This window comes from Tasmannia lanceolata, unplaced genomic scaffold (assembly GCF_043159265.1).
Source record: "Tasmannia lanceolata isolate RefF3 unplaced genomic scaffold, GAP_Taslan_0.1 ptg000002l, whole genome shotgun sequence".
In the NCBI taxonomy this organism is placed as follows: Eukaryota; Viridiplantae; Streptophyta; class Magnoliopsida; order Canellales; family Winteraceae; genus Tasmannia; species Tasmannia lanceolata.
This window is the reverse complement of record NW_027518679.1, coordinates 31321685-31335312: the sequence shown is the minus strand read 5'-3', so window position 1 is coordinate 31335312 and position 13628 is coordinate 31321685. Positions and strand designations below refer to the sequence as shown.

Here is a 13628-nt window from a genome sequence, read left to right as displayed (position 1 = left end):
GCAGTGTTTCTATGACTGCAGAGGGGCTGATGTACTTCACACGGGAAGGATTCAACCGACCTGATTGCGACGTACACTGCAGCTGGGTGTCCGAAGTAATGAAAAGGGGGCTCATTTATCATTTCCCTTTTTCTGGGTCCCGTGCATTTCATTTGTAATCAGTCACAAATAATGGTTTATTGGGAATTTATCACAACATGTTATATTGCTATGAATAGAGATTTTTCAGCTATATACTGTAGATAAAACAGTAAGAAAAGGCATGAAATTGACATTTCTATTGGATTGGACACACATTGCCATGCATGTAGAGTATCTGCTATTTGTCCGAGACCTTGCGATTTGGACTATAAGGCTCAGCTCGGTTGTGCTCCTGGGGTCAGAATAACCTGAGGAACTGACATGGAAAAATAGAAAAGAAAAGGTAAATTTTATGTTCTGTTGCTGTGGAAAAACCAGAGAGATTTCCAACAAAAATCTGTCTTACAGAATGTTGACCAATTTTATTCCTTTTTTCCAACGTTTATGCGGCAAGTCCCGCAACTGAAGAGAGAAATTAGCATGGATATCTGTCTTAACTGAACTGGTTTTTATTAATGATTATTTACATGAAACTTTTATCCTCAAACTTACCATTTTCTACACATTTGTAAATAATATCAACTAAAGTAATCTTATCAAGTAATTCTCTAATTTAGTGGTATCGAGATGCCAACATAATTGGTCATGATTTGCATATAAGATTATTTGAAGTTAATTTTATTTGCAAACAGAGCATTAATGCCTCTTTGGAAGCCATTAGCTTTAATTATTATAAAACCTTTATAATATTTACTTGCAAATACTCATATTTAAATTCAAATCCATATGCATATAAGATTATATACAAAAGATTATATGCAAATACTCCATGGATATTTTCCCTTTCATTTTGGACTTGTTGATTGCAGGAATTTTCTGGAAAAGTTTGGAAGGGAAAAATATTTCTAAATTTTCAAACTTTTAAAAGGGCCCTTCAATTTATGATAATATCCCTTTAAACTAAATACATCACATTATTTCCTTCTAAATCATGGAAAGAAAAAAAAAATCCCAAGATATTTTTTTGCTCATAAATGTTTTTCTTGCAATCCAAACAGTGCATAAAGAAACTCCCTCTTACAAAGAAAAAGAATCGCAACAGACGCTCTCCCTACTAGAGCTCCTCTGATCTTACAAAATAAGCTTAATCAGATTATCCCACAATTTTGGGTTTTGTTACTCTAAGGCACACTTAGTCAATGATAAACAAAATAACAACTGATAACAGAAAATCTGCAATCACAACTTTCACTTCAATTTAGTGTTATCTCAACCCAGCTGTTTAGGGGCGCAACTCGGATCGATTTTTGGGAATTTTAATTGAGTTTTTACCATAAAATCGGGTTGGGTTCTGGTTGATTCCAAATCATATTTCAGCAAAAGCTCAACCCAACCCAACCCAACCCAACCCAACCCAAATTGCGCTCCTACAAGTGTTGGCACCTTGATATGGGAACATGCTTTGAGCACAAAAAATGAACTTAGAATCTCAATCAGAAGAATTTCATACTGAATTGGGAATGATTTTCAACACCAGAGGTTAAAATCAATGATGGTTAAGCCAACTGCTGACCAGCTTATGGAGCAGTGAAGCTTCTACAGAATGCACTTACATTGTTTCTAAACTTGGAACTTCTTCACCATTTTATTTATGTGTCTCCAACTTCTTCCAAGAGCTTACATGAACGCCCCATGTCCATTTTCTTGACGTTGGATTGGCAGGTGTAAGTGTTTTTTTTTTAGTCAAAGATGTCAAAGCTTGCTTGGTTATCTTGAACAAGTGAAAGCCATGTTGGGTATTTACAGTACCTGTGTGTTTTCAAGGGCCACCATCAATGGAGAAATGCCGCCGAGGTGATGAGTGTTATTTAGGATGGATAAGAGAGTTCCTAGACTCAAAATCATGGATGGTTCTTGGCCAAATCTTCCAGCTATCTGTCACCAATGATTCAATAATTAGTATGGCTCGCAAGTAATTGTATGAAACAACAAAAAGGTCTGTGTCGCTATATCAGTTTCCAATATAGGGGTTTTAAATCAGTATGGCAAGATAAAATAGAATGGATAAAGTTCGATTTCGTAATGATATTTGGCTTTTCACATAAATGTTTTGAACAAGGTATGTGGGATGCAAGGATTGGACAATGAAATTCAATTTCCTAAAGCATGTTGGATTTCATAAAGTTCTTTCAAGTCAATATCATGAGAAGAATTTGAAAGTAAAAACTTTGTGATGCAGCACCGTGAAGAAAAATTGAGGAAATGGGAGAGAAATAGACAAAAGGGGATAGAATTAGAAGAATAGGGGAAGAAGAGACGAAAATAACTTTCGCAACGACGAAGTCAATTCCATGGATTCTTCCCGGGCCTCACCGGTGAACTCGAGGGAGCTGCTAGCTTCAGTTCTTTACTCAGCCTCAATGGGAGTTGTTCAAGCCCGGAAACAATCAGAGTCATAGAAAGAAGCTCCGGCGGGCGGCCCCGGCTTCTAGCTCTCTTGATCAGGCCGTCGTATTTTGGGGAGGCGACTCCCTAAGATTTGCACTCGCTGGGCAAGATTTGTCCTTCTTCATGGCCTCCTTGCTTCTCTTCCATTTTACTTTTTTCTTGTGAGAAGCACTCGCTGCAGCTTAAACCAAGATTTGCCTCAAACTAAATTGCCCCCCGAAGAAGAGACGAAAATAACCAGAAGAATAGATGAATTTAGGGAGAGAAGAGAAGAAATCAGAAGAGAGAAGAAGATGACCAGAATTAGAGGGAGAAGAATCTTTATTCAATATCAATAATCATAAAAAAAAATTCGTAATACAATGAGGCCTATATATAGGCAATGGGATGGAAATAAAATTCCATGGAAAATAAAAGTCCTAACAACTAAAAACATGGAAATAAATATTCTAGAATCTGAATGACATGAAAATAAATTCCTAAACTAAATAACATGGAAATATAAATCCTAATGGGCAAATATGCCACTTATTGGCCTATTATCTGCATCACTCTGATTTTGTACAATGTCAATTCGGATGTAATAAAGTCCAATTTCCAACAAATTTCATTTTAACTTTCAGATATGGGGAAGTGTATTACGCTTTGATGCATTCCGAGCGAGAAACATAAATTCTTGAAGCCCACATGGTTCAATCACTGCAACAGAAAATAAAATCATGCTTAAGTTTGGATAAAATGCACAAAATATCACTCTAAACAGCACAAAAATGTACCAATTGAAATGAATCTGGGCGCGTTGGAGATGGAGCGACACACGCAGGACTACGCTCAATGGAAAAATTGGGTGGAAAACGTTCTGAGAAACTTCCACTCCTTGAAAAATCATATTCTGATCCTGCGTAGGCTAATCTTTCAGCTGTCCCTTGTTCCGACACTAACAGAGCTCGGTTAGTGTCAACTCCACTTGTTCCATAAGTTGCACCAGCACCTGACTAATCAAACACCAAGAACGATTCAACAATCATTGATCGACTAGTGAGTAATTGTGAAACAACCAATTACTCTAAAAGCTTAAGCTTTTAGAGTTGGTGTTATTTAATCATTTATACTTCAACACTCCCCCTCACATGTGGCCCCTCTTCTTTTTTGGGTTGGCCGCAATGAGTTGTTGAGTTTTGAACCTAGGACCTGCCATGAGGCAATAGCTCCGATACCATGTGAAACAACCAATTACTCCAAAAGCTTAAGCTATTAGAGTTGGTGTTATTTAATCATGTATACTTCAACAGTAAGGAGCAGATAATTTTCAGGTAGTCTAAGCAGAATGATCTCATCCATACATTAAGTAAATCTTTGATGTGAACAATGATGATTGTTATATCATCCGTCCGATTTTCATGCTCTAACCATAATTTATATGACTCTGCGGCAATTGCAGCACAGGCATCCCGGGGATCTGTATATTTGAACACCTGCATTAACACAAAGCAGAGTTTGGAAGGAGAAATACAAGAACAGGGCAAGGATTTCAAATGAAAGAATGAAACTATCAATAGTAGTTTATTGAAAAACATCAAATATTGTATCAGTTGGCTCCATTGAAAACACACTGAAACAAAAGTTTCAAGCGGTAAAAAGAACTTGAAAACAATTTTTTTCTTTTTCCTTTGTCTTTTCGTTAGACGGGCTCTGGGGTTGAAACATCACATCATGTCTAATTGTTTTGACACTTGGCAGATTAAAGATGAAGAGGCCTTGCGGTCAGAGGCAGGCAATTACCACAATTTCAAATGCTGGACTGGTCCTTACATTTTAGGAAATGGGAGTTTTTATGGCATTAATGTGTGGTGAGCATGGTTTAGGGAAGGACACAAACTGAAGGTATGATTTTGAGGTAGTTGGTTCAAATATGAGGTGGCAAATGTGGCTTAAAGTTTAATTTGCATCATGGGCCACCTCATAAAGTGGAATGGGTAGCATTGCTTTCTCAAGAGTATAATATAGCATCAACCCAACATTATTCCACACCATGAAGAGCCACATTTCCAGAAAGAACCTTACTAAGTGACTACTGATCAGATAATATCCAGTGGAATATCGCACAATTTGATTGTTTGTTGGTCTATTTCACTAATCTGATTTAGAAAGATTACCAAGCTTGCATACCTGGTAACGCAAGGGGCGTGAAGAATTACATCATTTAATCTCCAAGTAAAAAAGTTAAGATCCATGCTGATAATAACAATAATAAATATAACAACCTTGTTTCTTTCTTACTACGACTAGCATTTCTCCTTGTTCTTTCTTGTGTTGCTGTTTTAATAAAGTTTTCTTTTACTGGCTCAAAAAAAAAAAAAAAACCCTAGCATCAATTACCAAAGAAACCTTTCAAGATCCTTAGGATTCCAACTTATGAACATGCTGACATTCAAAGATAGTCCTTTCTTTGTGTACTAAGTCAATGAGTTAATGCATCTTTTTCTGATAAGCTATAGCAAACTATACTGATCGTGAGATGCGGGAGAGAAAACAAGATACCTGGATGCACAACCCATCATTAAAAATTAGAGTCTAGGTTTTCCAGATTATACGCCACCCTCACCTTATTATCTTACTCTTGAGGTTGGAAGGTTCGGTACACATTTGCCTTCCCGTACTGGAATTTTGTGCATGTTATAGTGGAATGACTATGTGATTAATCATCAAATATAATGATAAACTAAGGTGTCCTTATTCCTTACAAATAAGAGAAAAAATATTCATTATTCCACATGATTAGTCATCAAATATAATTAGAAACTAAGATATCCTTATTCCTTACAAATATTGAATGAGATAAAATATTCATCTTTCAATACTTTTTGTCATATTTTATCCTAAATAACTCAATATTTCTAGGTTTTATTGATTAGTTTTCCTACTGAAAGGATAGATCTTTGTGTCACCCCAACTTGGCCACGAATTCCTAGCTTATGCCAAATGAAACAGAAAACACAAGACTTTAAGGGAATAACCACTTAGGAAATCATCAGGGACTTTATGCAGAGATAAAATAACAACGAAGCAAATAGCTTGCCCGGAAACATCTTATAGTACAATATTGCAGAGAAATGAAACTATGATGAGTCTACAACATTATTTTTGAGGAAAAGAAATGTTGTTTACGCCATGTTTGCCAATCGTGAATAAATTTTTTCATGGAATCTTTGTTTTTTCCAATTGCAAGAGAGGGGGTGGGGAGGGGGGGTTTGAGGAGAGTGAGAGGGGGCTAAAAAGAGGGGGAAGAAGTACTCAAATAGTAGCTTTTTCCCGCTGTAATTGTCTCAAGTCTCTATCCCCTTCCATCCTCCTTGCCCCTCTCACACAACTTGGAAAACAAGATCCCATGGAAAAAAAAAATTATGGTTGCCAAATATGCCTTAATCCATGTATTCTTTCTTGATGTCAAGATAAACTTGGGGTCAAGATATTCACAGTAGAATTTCAGAAAGCTTGTTCAAAAGGTATTCTTTCTTGGTAAGTAAAACTTATAAATGTCAAGAAAAGCTTGGGTCAAGATTTTCACAGTAGAATTTCATAAAGCTTGTTCAAAAGGGAAGTGCTTGGCTTATTGGACTAGGCAACTACTCTTTTGTCTAGAGGTGTACCCTGAACTACAGTTTGTGTTAGGCAATTCAAATCCTTGCAATTTACTATTTAATCATTAAAGCGTGTCATTTTTCAATATAAAAAAAAAGGTGCTCTTTGGAAGGTCATTCATGATTTTAAGGTGCACCCTGAACTACAGCTTGTGTTAGGCGATTCCCGTCCTTGATATTTACTAATTTAATCATTAAAGCGTGTCATTTTTCAATTTAAAAAAAAAGGCGCTCTTTGGAAAAGTCATTCATGATTTTAAGTGTTATGATATGACTTCATCTGAGACTGGCGGTTTTGTATGTATGTAGTAGGAAAAGTAATTATCAACTGGAGTAACTTCCCATTAGAAACAATGAAACAAAGTCGAGTTAATTCTCAATTACTTGTTTAAAGGAGTTGCTCCTTACAATTATGATCCTATAAATAAGTTACATAAAGTGCAAGCATTGTATGAGTAAGTCAATGCCATGGGTTGGAACTCAGCATCAGTTTCAGCAGTTCTTTTGAGTATTTTTAGCATATTTAGATTAGATGCGCCTAATATTTTGATCTGCCAAAAAGAGACACTGCTAAAGTTTGCTTCAGTATGGATATTAAACTGTACTTTGTGTGATCTTTTGAATTCTTAGACATTGATGTCAGGTAGAGCAGGAAATCTTATTAAAAATCAATCAATTGTAGCTGTCAACAAAGGATAGCGGTAGGCCTTACCAAGGAAAAAAGTTATGCAATAAACATATCACAACAAATTAGAAGTCATACACACAGAACTTACATGATAGAGTAATCAAGATCAGAATAAAGCACCATATGACTAAGCACGAGTTCAGTTATAAAAAAAATGCAGCCAAAAGAGTGCAACAATTCACAAACTTGACCAGAAGAAAAATGCCAGGCACTTAGGATCAATCCAATGGTTGTTTCGTGATTCTTAAATTTTCATGATGAGTATTTTTCAGTAATTAGTTATACTAGACAAAGCTCCAGGCATAGAACCCCAAAATTTCCAACCAAAAAAAAAAAAAAAACAGAATCAAACAACAAACTATCTATGAATAAACAATCACATACTTCTGATTTTCTATTCTTTCTTTTATTTAAAGTTCTGAACTGAGTTTGTAAGTGGTGTCTCAACAGGAAAGGAATTCGACCAACCATAAGCATTTGCCAAAAAGCTAATTAGAAATAAACAACTAAAAGAGCGGAAGACATTGAACACAAAGCTAAAGCAGCCAATTTTCTCTCCACTAATGAATTATAACTGTCTTACCATATCGACAACAACTTGACTTGAAAGGAATTCAAAAACTCCATCACTTGCAATCACAAAGAATAAGTGGTTTGGCGTGAGCTGAACTTTCAAAATTTCAGGAATGGCAATCACACCAATGTTCTCAGCAGTAGCATCTCCAACACTCCTTGTAAACGCAGTCCCGGGATACATTCCACTCTGTACCCACAGCCTCGGAGGATCACCGTCACCATTCTCTTCATTACCCCAATTCTGAATATCTGGATCCTTTAGCCCTTCCACCTGATCAAGACTCATAACTCTAGCCCCACAAAGCCTTACCCTCTCATATTCGTCCTTTCGAAATGGGGTCTGATCAACCGAAAGATCCTCCGCCACAACCATATTCTCAGTCCTAACACCGGCCACGGCCCTAGAGTCACCCACATTTGCGACAAATAAGCTATCCCCACTAACAAGGATTGTAATTGCGGTCGTACCACTCAATGAATCATCAATCTCACTATTATGAAGTTCAGAATTTGTAGTAACAAATGCAGAATTATATGCTTTTATAGGATCATCTAATAATGCAGGATCACTAGACAAGATGTCTACCAACCTATCCTTAACAAAGTTAGAACACTCGGTGCCAAACTGACCATGCCCATCAAAGACCCCAAAGAAATGAAGATTTGGGTTACCTTGGAGTTGGGTTCTAATGCATAAACTGTCCTGGTTTTCTTTATCGGGCGATTCCGGGTAGTGGCCTCGCTGCGTGAGGAATGAGTATTGAAGGTGAAAGTTGTAAGAAGGAACCCTAGTCAATCCCACTGAACTCTCTGTGTGTACATGTCCATGATTCTCATGGCCTAGAATGCTGTGGCTATTATTATGTAGGCGTAATTCACCAATGTCACTGGTCTCCTCGTCGGACAGTTGGTAATGACGACAGCACTTTCCATGAACACAGCCCATGTTATCTACAAATCCTAAAAGGCACAAATTTTAAAGAAGACCAAGAATGCCAAAAACTATTATTACAGTGATGACTCCACTTCTTGACAGAGATGGTGAAATGAGTTCCAATGAAAAGAAACAATTACATGTTTGCAGAAAGTTTTTTTAACAGAACCCATGTTGTGGAAACTGAAAATTCAAGACTAAAAACATTACAAAACCAAGGAAGTTTTCTGAACAGGTCCCTTGTTGTGGAAAAGAAAATTCAGGATTAAAAACATAACATAACAAAATCAAGGCTTTGTAGCAAACCCTGAAACCCCACATGAGGATTTCAGATTCTGGCAATGAAGTGATCTGGTTGTTTTGTGAATGAGGTTTTCACATGAGAATTTCTGCAAAAAATCCCTCTCTGCAAAGACCTAAAGTACACCTAAATGGAACAAAATCTAGACTCTGGTTCTTGAGAATTTGTGATTTTTCAAGATAATCAAGATAATAGGGAAATCGGTTTTTATCAGAGGAGAGGTGTATGTCAAGAAAGCAGATTACAGGTCCAAAACCCAAAAACAAAACCCTAAGAAGAGATACTGTTATGTCTATTTGAGGTCTTCTTCACAAAACCCATGTTTCAAGAAATATAAAAGCAAAAGTCCACAATCCTAACCTAGAAAGCAACAATCCAAGGGCCGATTCTTTTGAGGAGGATTGAGTATGAAGATGATGAGATGGGTTTTTCCTTGCAAGAGGTTTTGTGAGCAAAACTCATTTTTTCTTGGGCAGTTTTCTGTTGGAATGTGTTTGAGAAGAAAGTTGGCTTTATCTGCCAATCAAGGGTTTCTTTCTCATTGACAGTTCAGTACTTTGTGTTAGAAAAAACATCTTTTTCTTTTCTTTTTACTTGTCACAAGAGAAGGATTAGAAAAGAGAAAAGCTTAGACTATTTTTTTTTAAAAAAGAAACAGGGAAACAGAGAAATCAATGGAAGTTTTTAAAAAGAGATGCTTGGTCCTGAAACACCAAAAAAAAGAAGGAAAATATGAGAAGATTGGTCTTGTCACTCTTGTGGATGGGCGTGAGAGTTAGCACTCTCATATATAAGTTCAAAATCACTAGTTTTGATGCTTTGAAATTTGAATTAGATAATAGGTTCATGCAGATATTTATCTGTCTGAGATATTTATCTGTCTGCGTATTCAGGCAAATATCCAATGAAAAACTGACAGTTGGTTATTAAATTTTGCATTACATGTCTTCAAAAGTCATTTAAAAGTTTTTCTTAAGGTATCTTCATTCATTTTCTGATTGAGAAAATAAAGAATAATCAGGAAATTTTGTGGGTATTTTTAGACAATATCAAATGAAAACTGACATATGGTTACTAAATTTTGCATTACACTTATCATTTAAAAGTTTTTTAAGGTATTTCCATTCATTTTCTGATTGAGACAATGAAGAATAATCAGGAAATTCTGTGTGTTTTTTAGACAGATATCAAATGAAAAACTGACAGATGGTTATTAAATTTTGCATTACACTTCTACAAGAATCATTTAAAAGGTTTTAAGGTATTTTGATTCATTTTCTGATTGAGACTGTGAAAAATAATCAGGAACTTTTGTGGGTTTTTTTTTTTTATCCAGAAAGAGCCAAAAATCCATGTTGGCTATATCTCAAAGTCATTATCTGACATTTTTGTTTTTTTATTTTTGCGTAAGTTCTCTCATAGCCACCTCACAACCATGGGGTAGGCTCTCTCCTTGAGGAGTGTTTGAAAGAGAATGGACAGAAAGGGATGTGGGAATTATTGAATTGGATGAAAGCAAAGCAAAATCCAAAAACACTTTCTTTACATAGCACAAAAGCTTTGAGATGGATAATATATTTTTGTGTGAAGGGAAAAAAGGTTGGGTTTCATAATTCTCTTGTCAAGCACTCACTCAAAAGCATATCTCACATGAGCAAAGCTGAGCATCAAGATTCTCTCATGCTTTGCTTCTTTTCTTCACTTTGCCTTCTATCCTTTCAGACAAAGTATCTGCATACAAAGTACAAGAGAGGTGTTTCATTTGATTATAATAATTTAATGAAATGATATTGGCACCTCTTGTAGACAATCCTTTACTGCAACAGTATTTCATAGTACATCATTCATAGCATTTATGCATTAGAACAGTGGTCAAATTAGATTGATTGAGAGCTGTACTAATTTGATAAAAAATCATAATCAACTCTAAATCAAAGGTCATACATTGATAATGCAACTTTGACGGCTATTTTGGCGTGCAAAGACGTGTCCCTTTTTTCTTTTCCACCGTTCCTTTTAGGGTAATTTACAAAAATCTAGTGTTCTATTTCTAAAATGATAGGATGATGTCATTTTATTTGAATTCACGTCAGTATGCCGATGTACGGTAAAAAGACAAAAATGCCCTCTTCGTCTTCTTCCTAAGTTTTTCCGTTTATTCATCTCCACCACCGTCGAGCATCACTGCAACTCGAAAGAGGAGGAAGATGAAGAAGAAGAGGAAAAGAAGAATCGCCACTACACAAAATTGAAGATGCCGGTAAAAAAATTGAAGGTAGCGGAAAAATAGAAAATAAGAGGTAGAAGGAAAAAATAAGATTTTGTAAAAATAATGGGATCAAATCGGCAAAAATAGGGTCAAGTCATAGGGCTGGCAATTTCACCCGAAAAAGCGGGGATCCGCCCCGCCCCGCCCCGTTTGGGGAGGGGATTCCCCGATTTGAGAGGGGAAGGGGAAGGGGAATATAAAAATTCCCCGGTGCGGGGAGGGGAAGGGGAAGGGGATGGAGTTGTCCCCGCCCCGACCCGACCCGCCCTGCTACGCCCCGCTAATCAGTGCCATTTTTTTTGTAAATTTTTAAGTGTTTTTTTTAAGGAAAACTACTAGAAACTCTGTGGTAGGGGTGGCCAACCGGTTCGGTTCTCGGTCCTTGGTTACTTTTTTTTTCGGTTCTCGGTTCCCGGTTCCATGAACCGTAGGACCGAACCGAACCGTAGTACATAGTAGGACCGAACCGGACCGAACCGAAAATAATCGGTTCAGTCCGGTCCGGTTCTTCGGTTCTATCTGATTAACTATCTTATTTTAAAAATGGCACAGCCTGTCCGCAAAATGCTTTGTTCGATGGTCCCTAGCAAATCGCTTTAAAACTTGGAATAATGTTTTAAAAAGGCTATTGATGTTGGCACTACTATCTTTCAAAAATTGCACTAACTCTGCTTATCTTTTCTCTTTAAATTGCTTATGAGAGCTTTTTGGGAACCATAGTAAACTGTGACAACTGTTTATGAGAGCTTTTTGGTAACCTGTTTATGGGATCTTCTCTTTAAATTGCCTATGAGAGCTTTTTGGTAACCTGTGACAACTGTTTAAATAATGAAAGACAAGCAGGGTTTGTGCAATTATTAATAATACAACACCAACAATAATACAACACCAGATATCTTCAATAATACAACAACAACAAAAATACAAAAGAGAAGATATGATCATGTACCTGTATATATAATTAATCCTAAAAGATTTCATTAATATATCTATAATTACTTCATTGCGTATTTGCATTGCATGATTGCATCCATAATAATCATCTCAAACCAAAATATTACAGTCATGATATCAAATTCAAACTTACAAACCAAGTTCCAAACCACAAAAAAAAAGAGTAAAGCAAGGTCCATATCATCTCAAAACAAAATATTACAGAGTCAGAGTCATGTCTCATCATAATATCAAATTCCAACTTCCAAGCCAAGTTCCAAAATCCAAACCACAAAAAAGCAAGCTCCTCCTCCTGCAGAAAAAAAGTTCCTAAGTAAGGTTTTAGGCAAGCAGCAACATCGAACAATAGAAGTTAAATCATACAGAGTTATTAATGGACAGAAACATGATTAAGTACCTATTCCAGGCAGGCAGCAACATAGAATGAAAAGAGAAGATCACGATTTGTTATTCTTTGCAATTTCTGAAATTAATAAAGCAATTGTTAGTTAGCACTAGCCACTAGTGACAGCAGCAAGTAATTGATAGATATATTAACAAAGCAGTAAAGCAAGGTCCATATCATCTCACCTTTTTCGAACACTTCCTGCTCTTCTAACTCTTCCTCTTCCATGTTCATGGTCGAACTAGAGGAAGGTTGAACCCAATCCGATCCACAGATGAGTGCCTCTGCTATCTTAGGAGTTAGAGAACTCCTAAAGGGGTTTAGCACTCGTCCACCAGTACTAAAAGCAGATTCAGAAGCCACTGTGGAAACTGGTATAGATAGAAGATCTCGAGCCATCATCGATAAAACAGGAAATCGAGCACTGTGAAAACTCCACCATCTCAGTATATCAAAGTTCTCATCCACCTCTTCAATTCCTTCAGATAAATATTTATCTAGGTCAGTTAAATTTGCACCACCTCCAACCTGAGATTGTAATCTTTTAAACTTGGCTCTTGATCTATCTTTCGCTGAAAGTTCATCCGAAACCACTCTTTCAGGCAAACTAGAACTTTGACCCACACTGGTAGCTGGTGAGATAGTATTTTTGTATTCATCAAACAATTTATACGTCAAACCCTTCACTACCTCCGCAACTACCTCTCCAGTTGCTCCTTGGTACATTTCTTTGATCGCAAGCTCAACATATTTCAACTTGTATCGTGGATCAATTACAACAGCTACAAAAAGTAGCTTGTTCATCTTACTCGAATACCCACCCCAATACTTGTCACATTTTTCTATCATTTTGCTTGCCATTGAAGAAATATCACGGTCATTTCCATTCTTCCAATCAAACAACACATCATACAACACAGTCAACTCCTGAAAGAAATTGGATGAAGTGACAAAACTAGTGCCCGAAACCTTGTTTGTGAGCTCATAAAAATGTCGTAGAAAAGCCACTTTTCTCCTCACTGCAACCCAATCAGATGAAGTAGGCGTACCTACTCCATTATTCGCCTCTAAATCAATCTTAATCTGAGGCTCTATACACTCAAATCTAAGAAATGCACGTTCAAACTTTTCTGCAGCATCCAACATAAAATAAGTGGAGTTCCACCTGGTACACACATCCAGACACAATAGATTCTTACTTTGTATTCCTTCCATTTCGACACATTCCCGGAATTTGTGTGTCCTACTAGATGAACCTCTCACAAATTTAATCGCCTCACGAATTCTAGCAATTGAGACACTATACTCTTTCAAACCATCACAAACAATAAGATTTACAATATGCGCAACA

General features: G+C 36.6%; 1 protein-coding gene across 3 annotated transcripts; it reads right to left on the bottom strand.

Moving 5' to 3' along the window:
• Positions 1-1149: 1149 nt before the first annotated feature.
• LOC143867543 (putative protein phosphatase 2C 35) lies at positions 1150-9503 on the bottom strand. Of its 3 annotated transcripts, none has more exons than XM_077376134.1 (5): positions 7442-9500; positions 3873-4004; positions 3306-3524; positions 3172-3228; positions 1150-2012 (listed from the first exon to the last, which is right to left on the bottom strand). In XM_077376134.1, the coding sequence occupies exons 1-4, from the start codon at positions 8378-8380 to the stop codon at positions 3226-3228; spliced, it is 1293 nt and encodes a 430-aa protein (XP_077232249.1). In that variant the 5' UTR covers positions 8381-9500; the 3' UTR covers positions 1150-2012; positions 3172-3225. The 3 variants fall into 3 exon arrangements, with proteins under 3 accessions (XP_077232249.1, XP_077232246.1, XP_077232252.1); XM_077376131.1 differs by having other exon boundaries at positions 1153-2016; positions 7442-9499; XM_077376137.1 differs by lacking the exons at positions 1150-2012; positions 3172-3228 and having other exon boundaries at positions 3335-3520; positions 7442-9503.
• Between the last annotated feature and the right edge of the window lie 4125 nt (positions 9504-13628).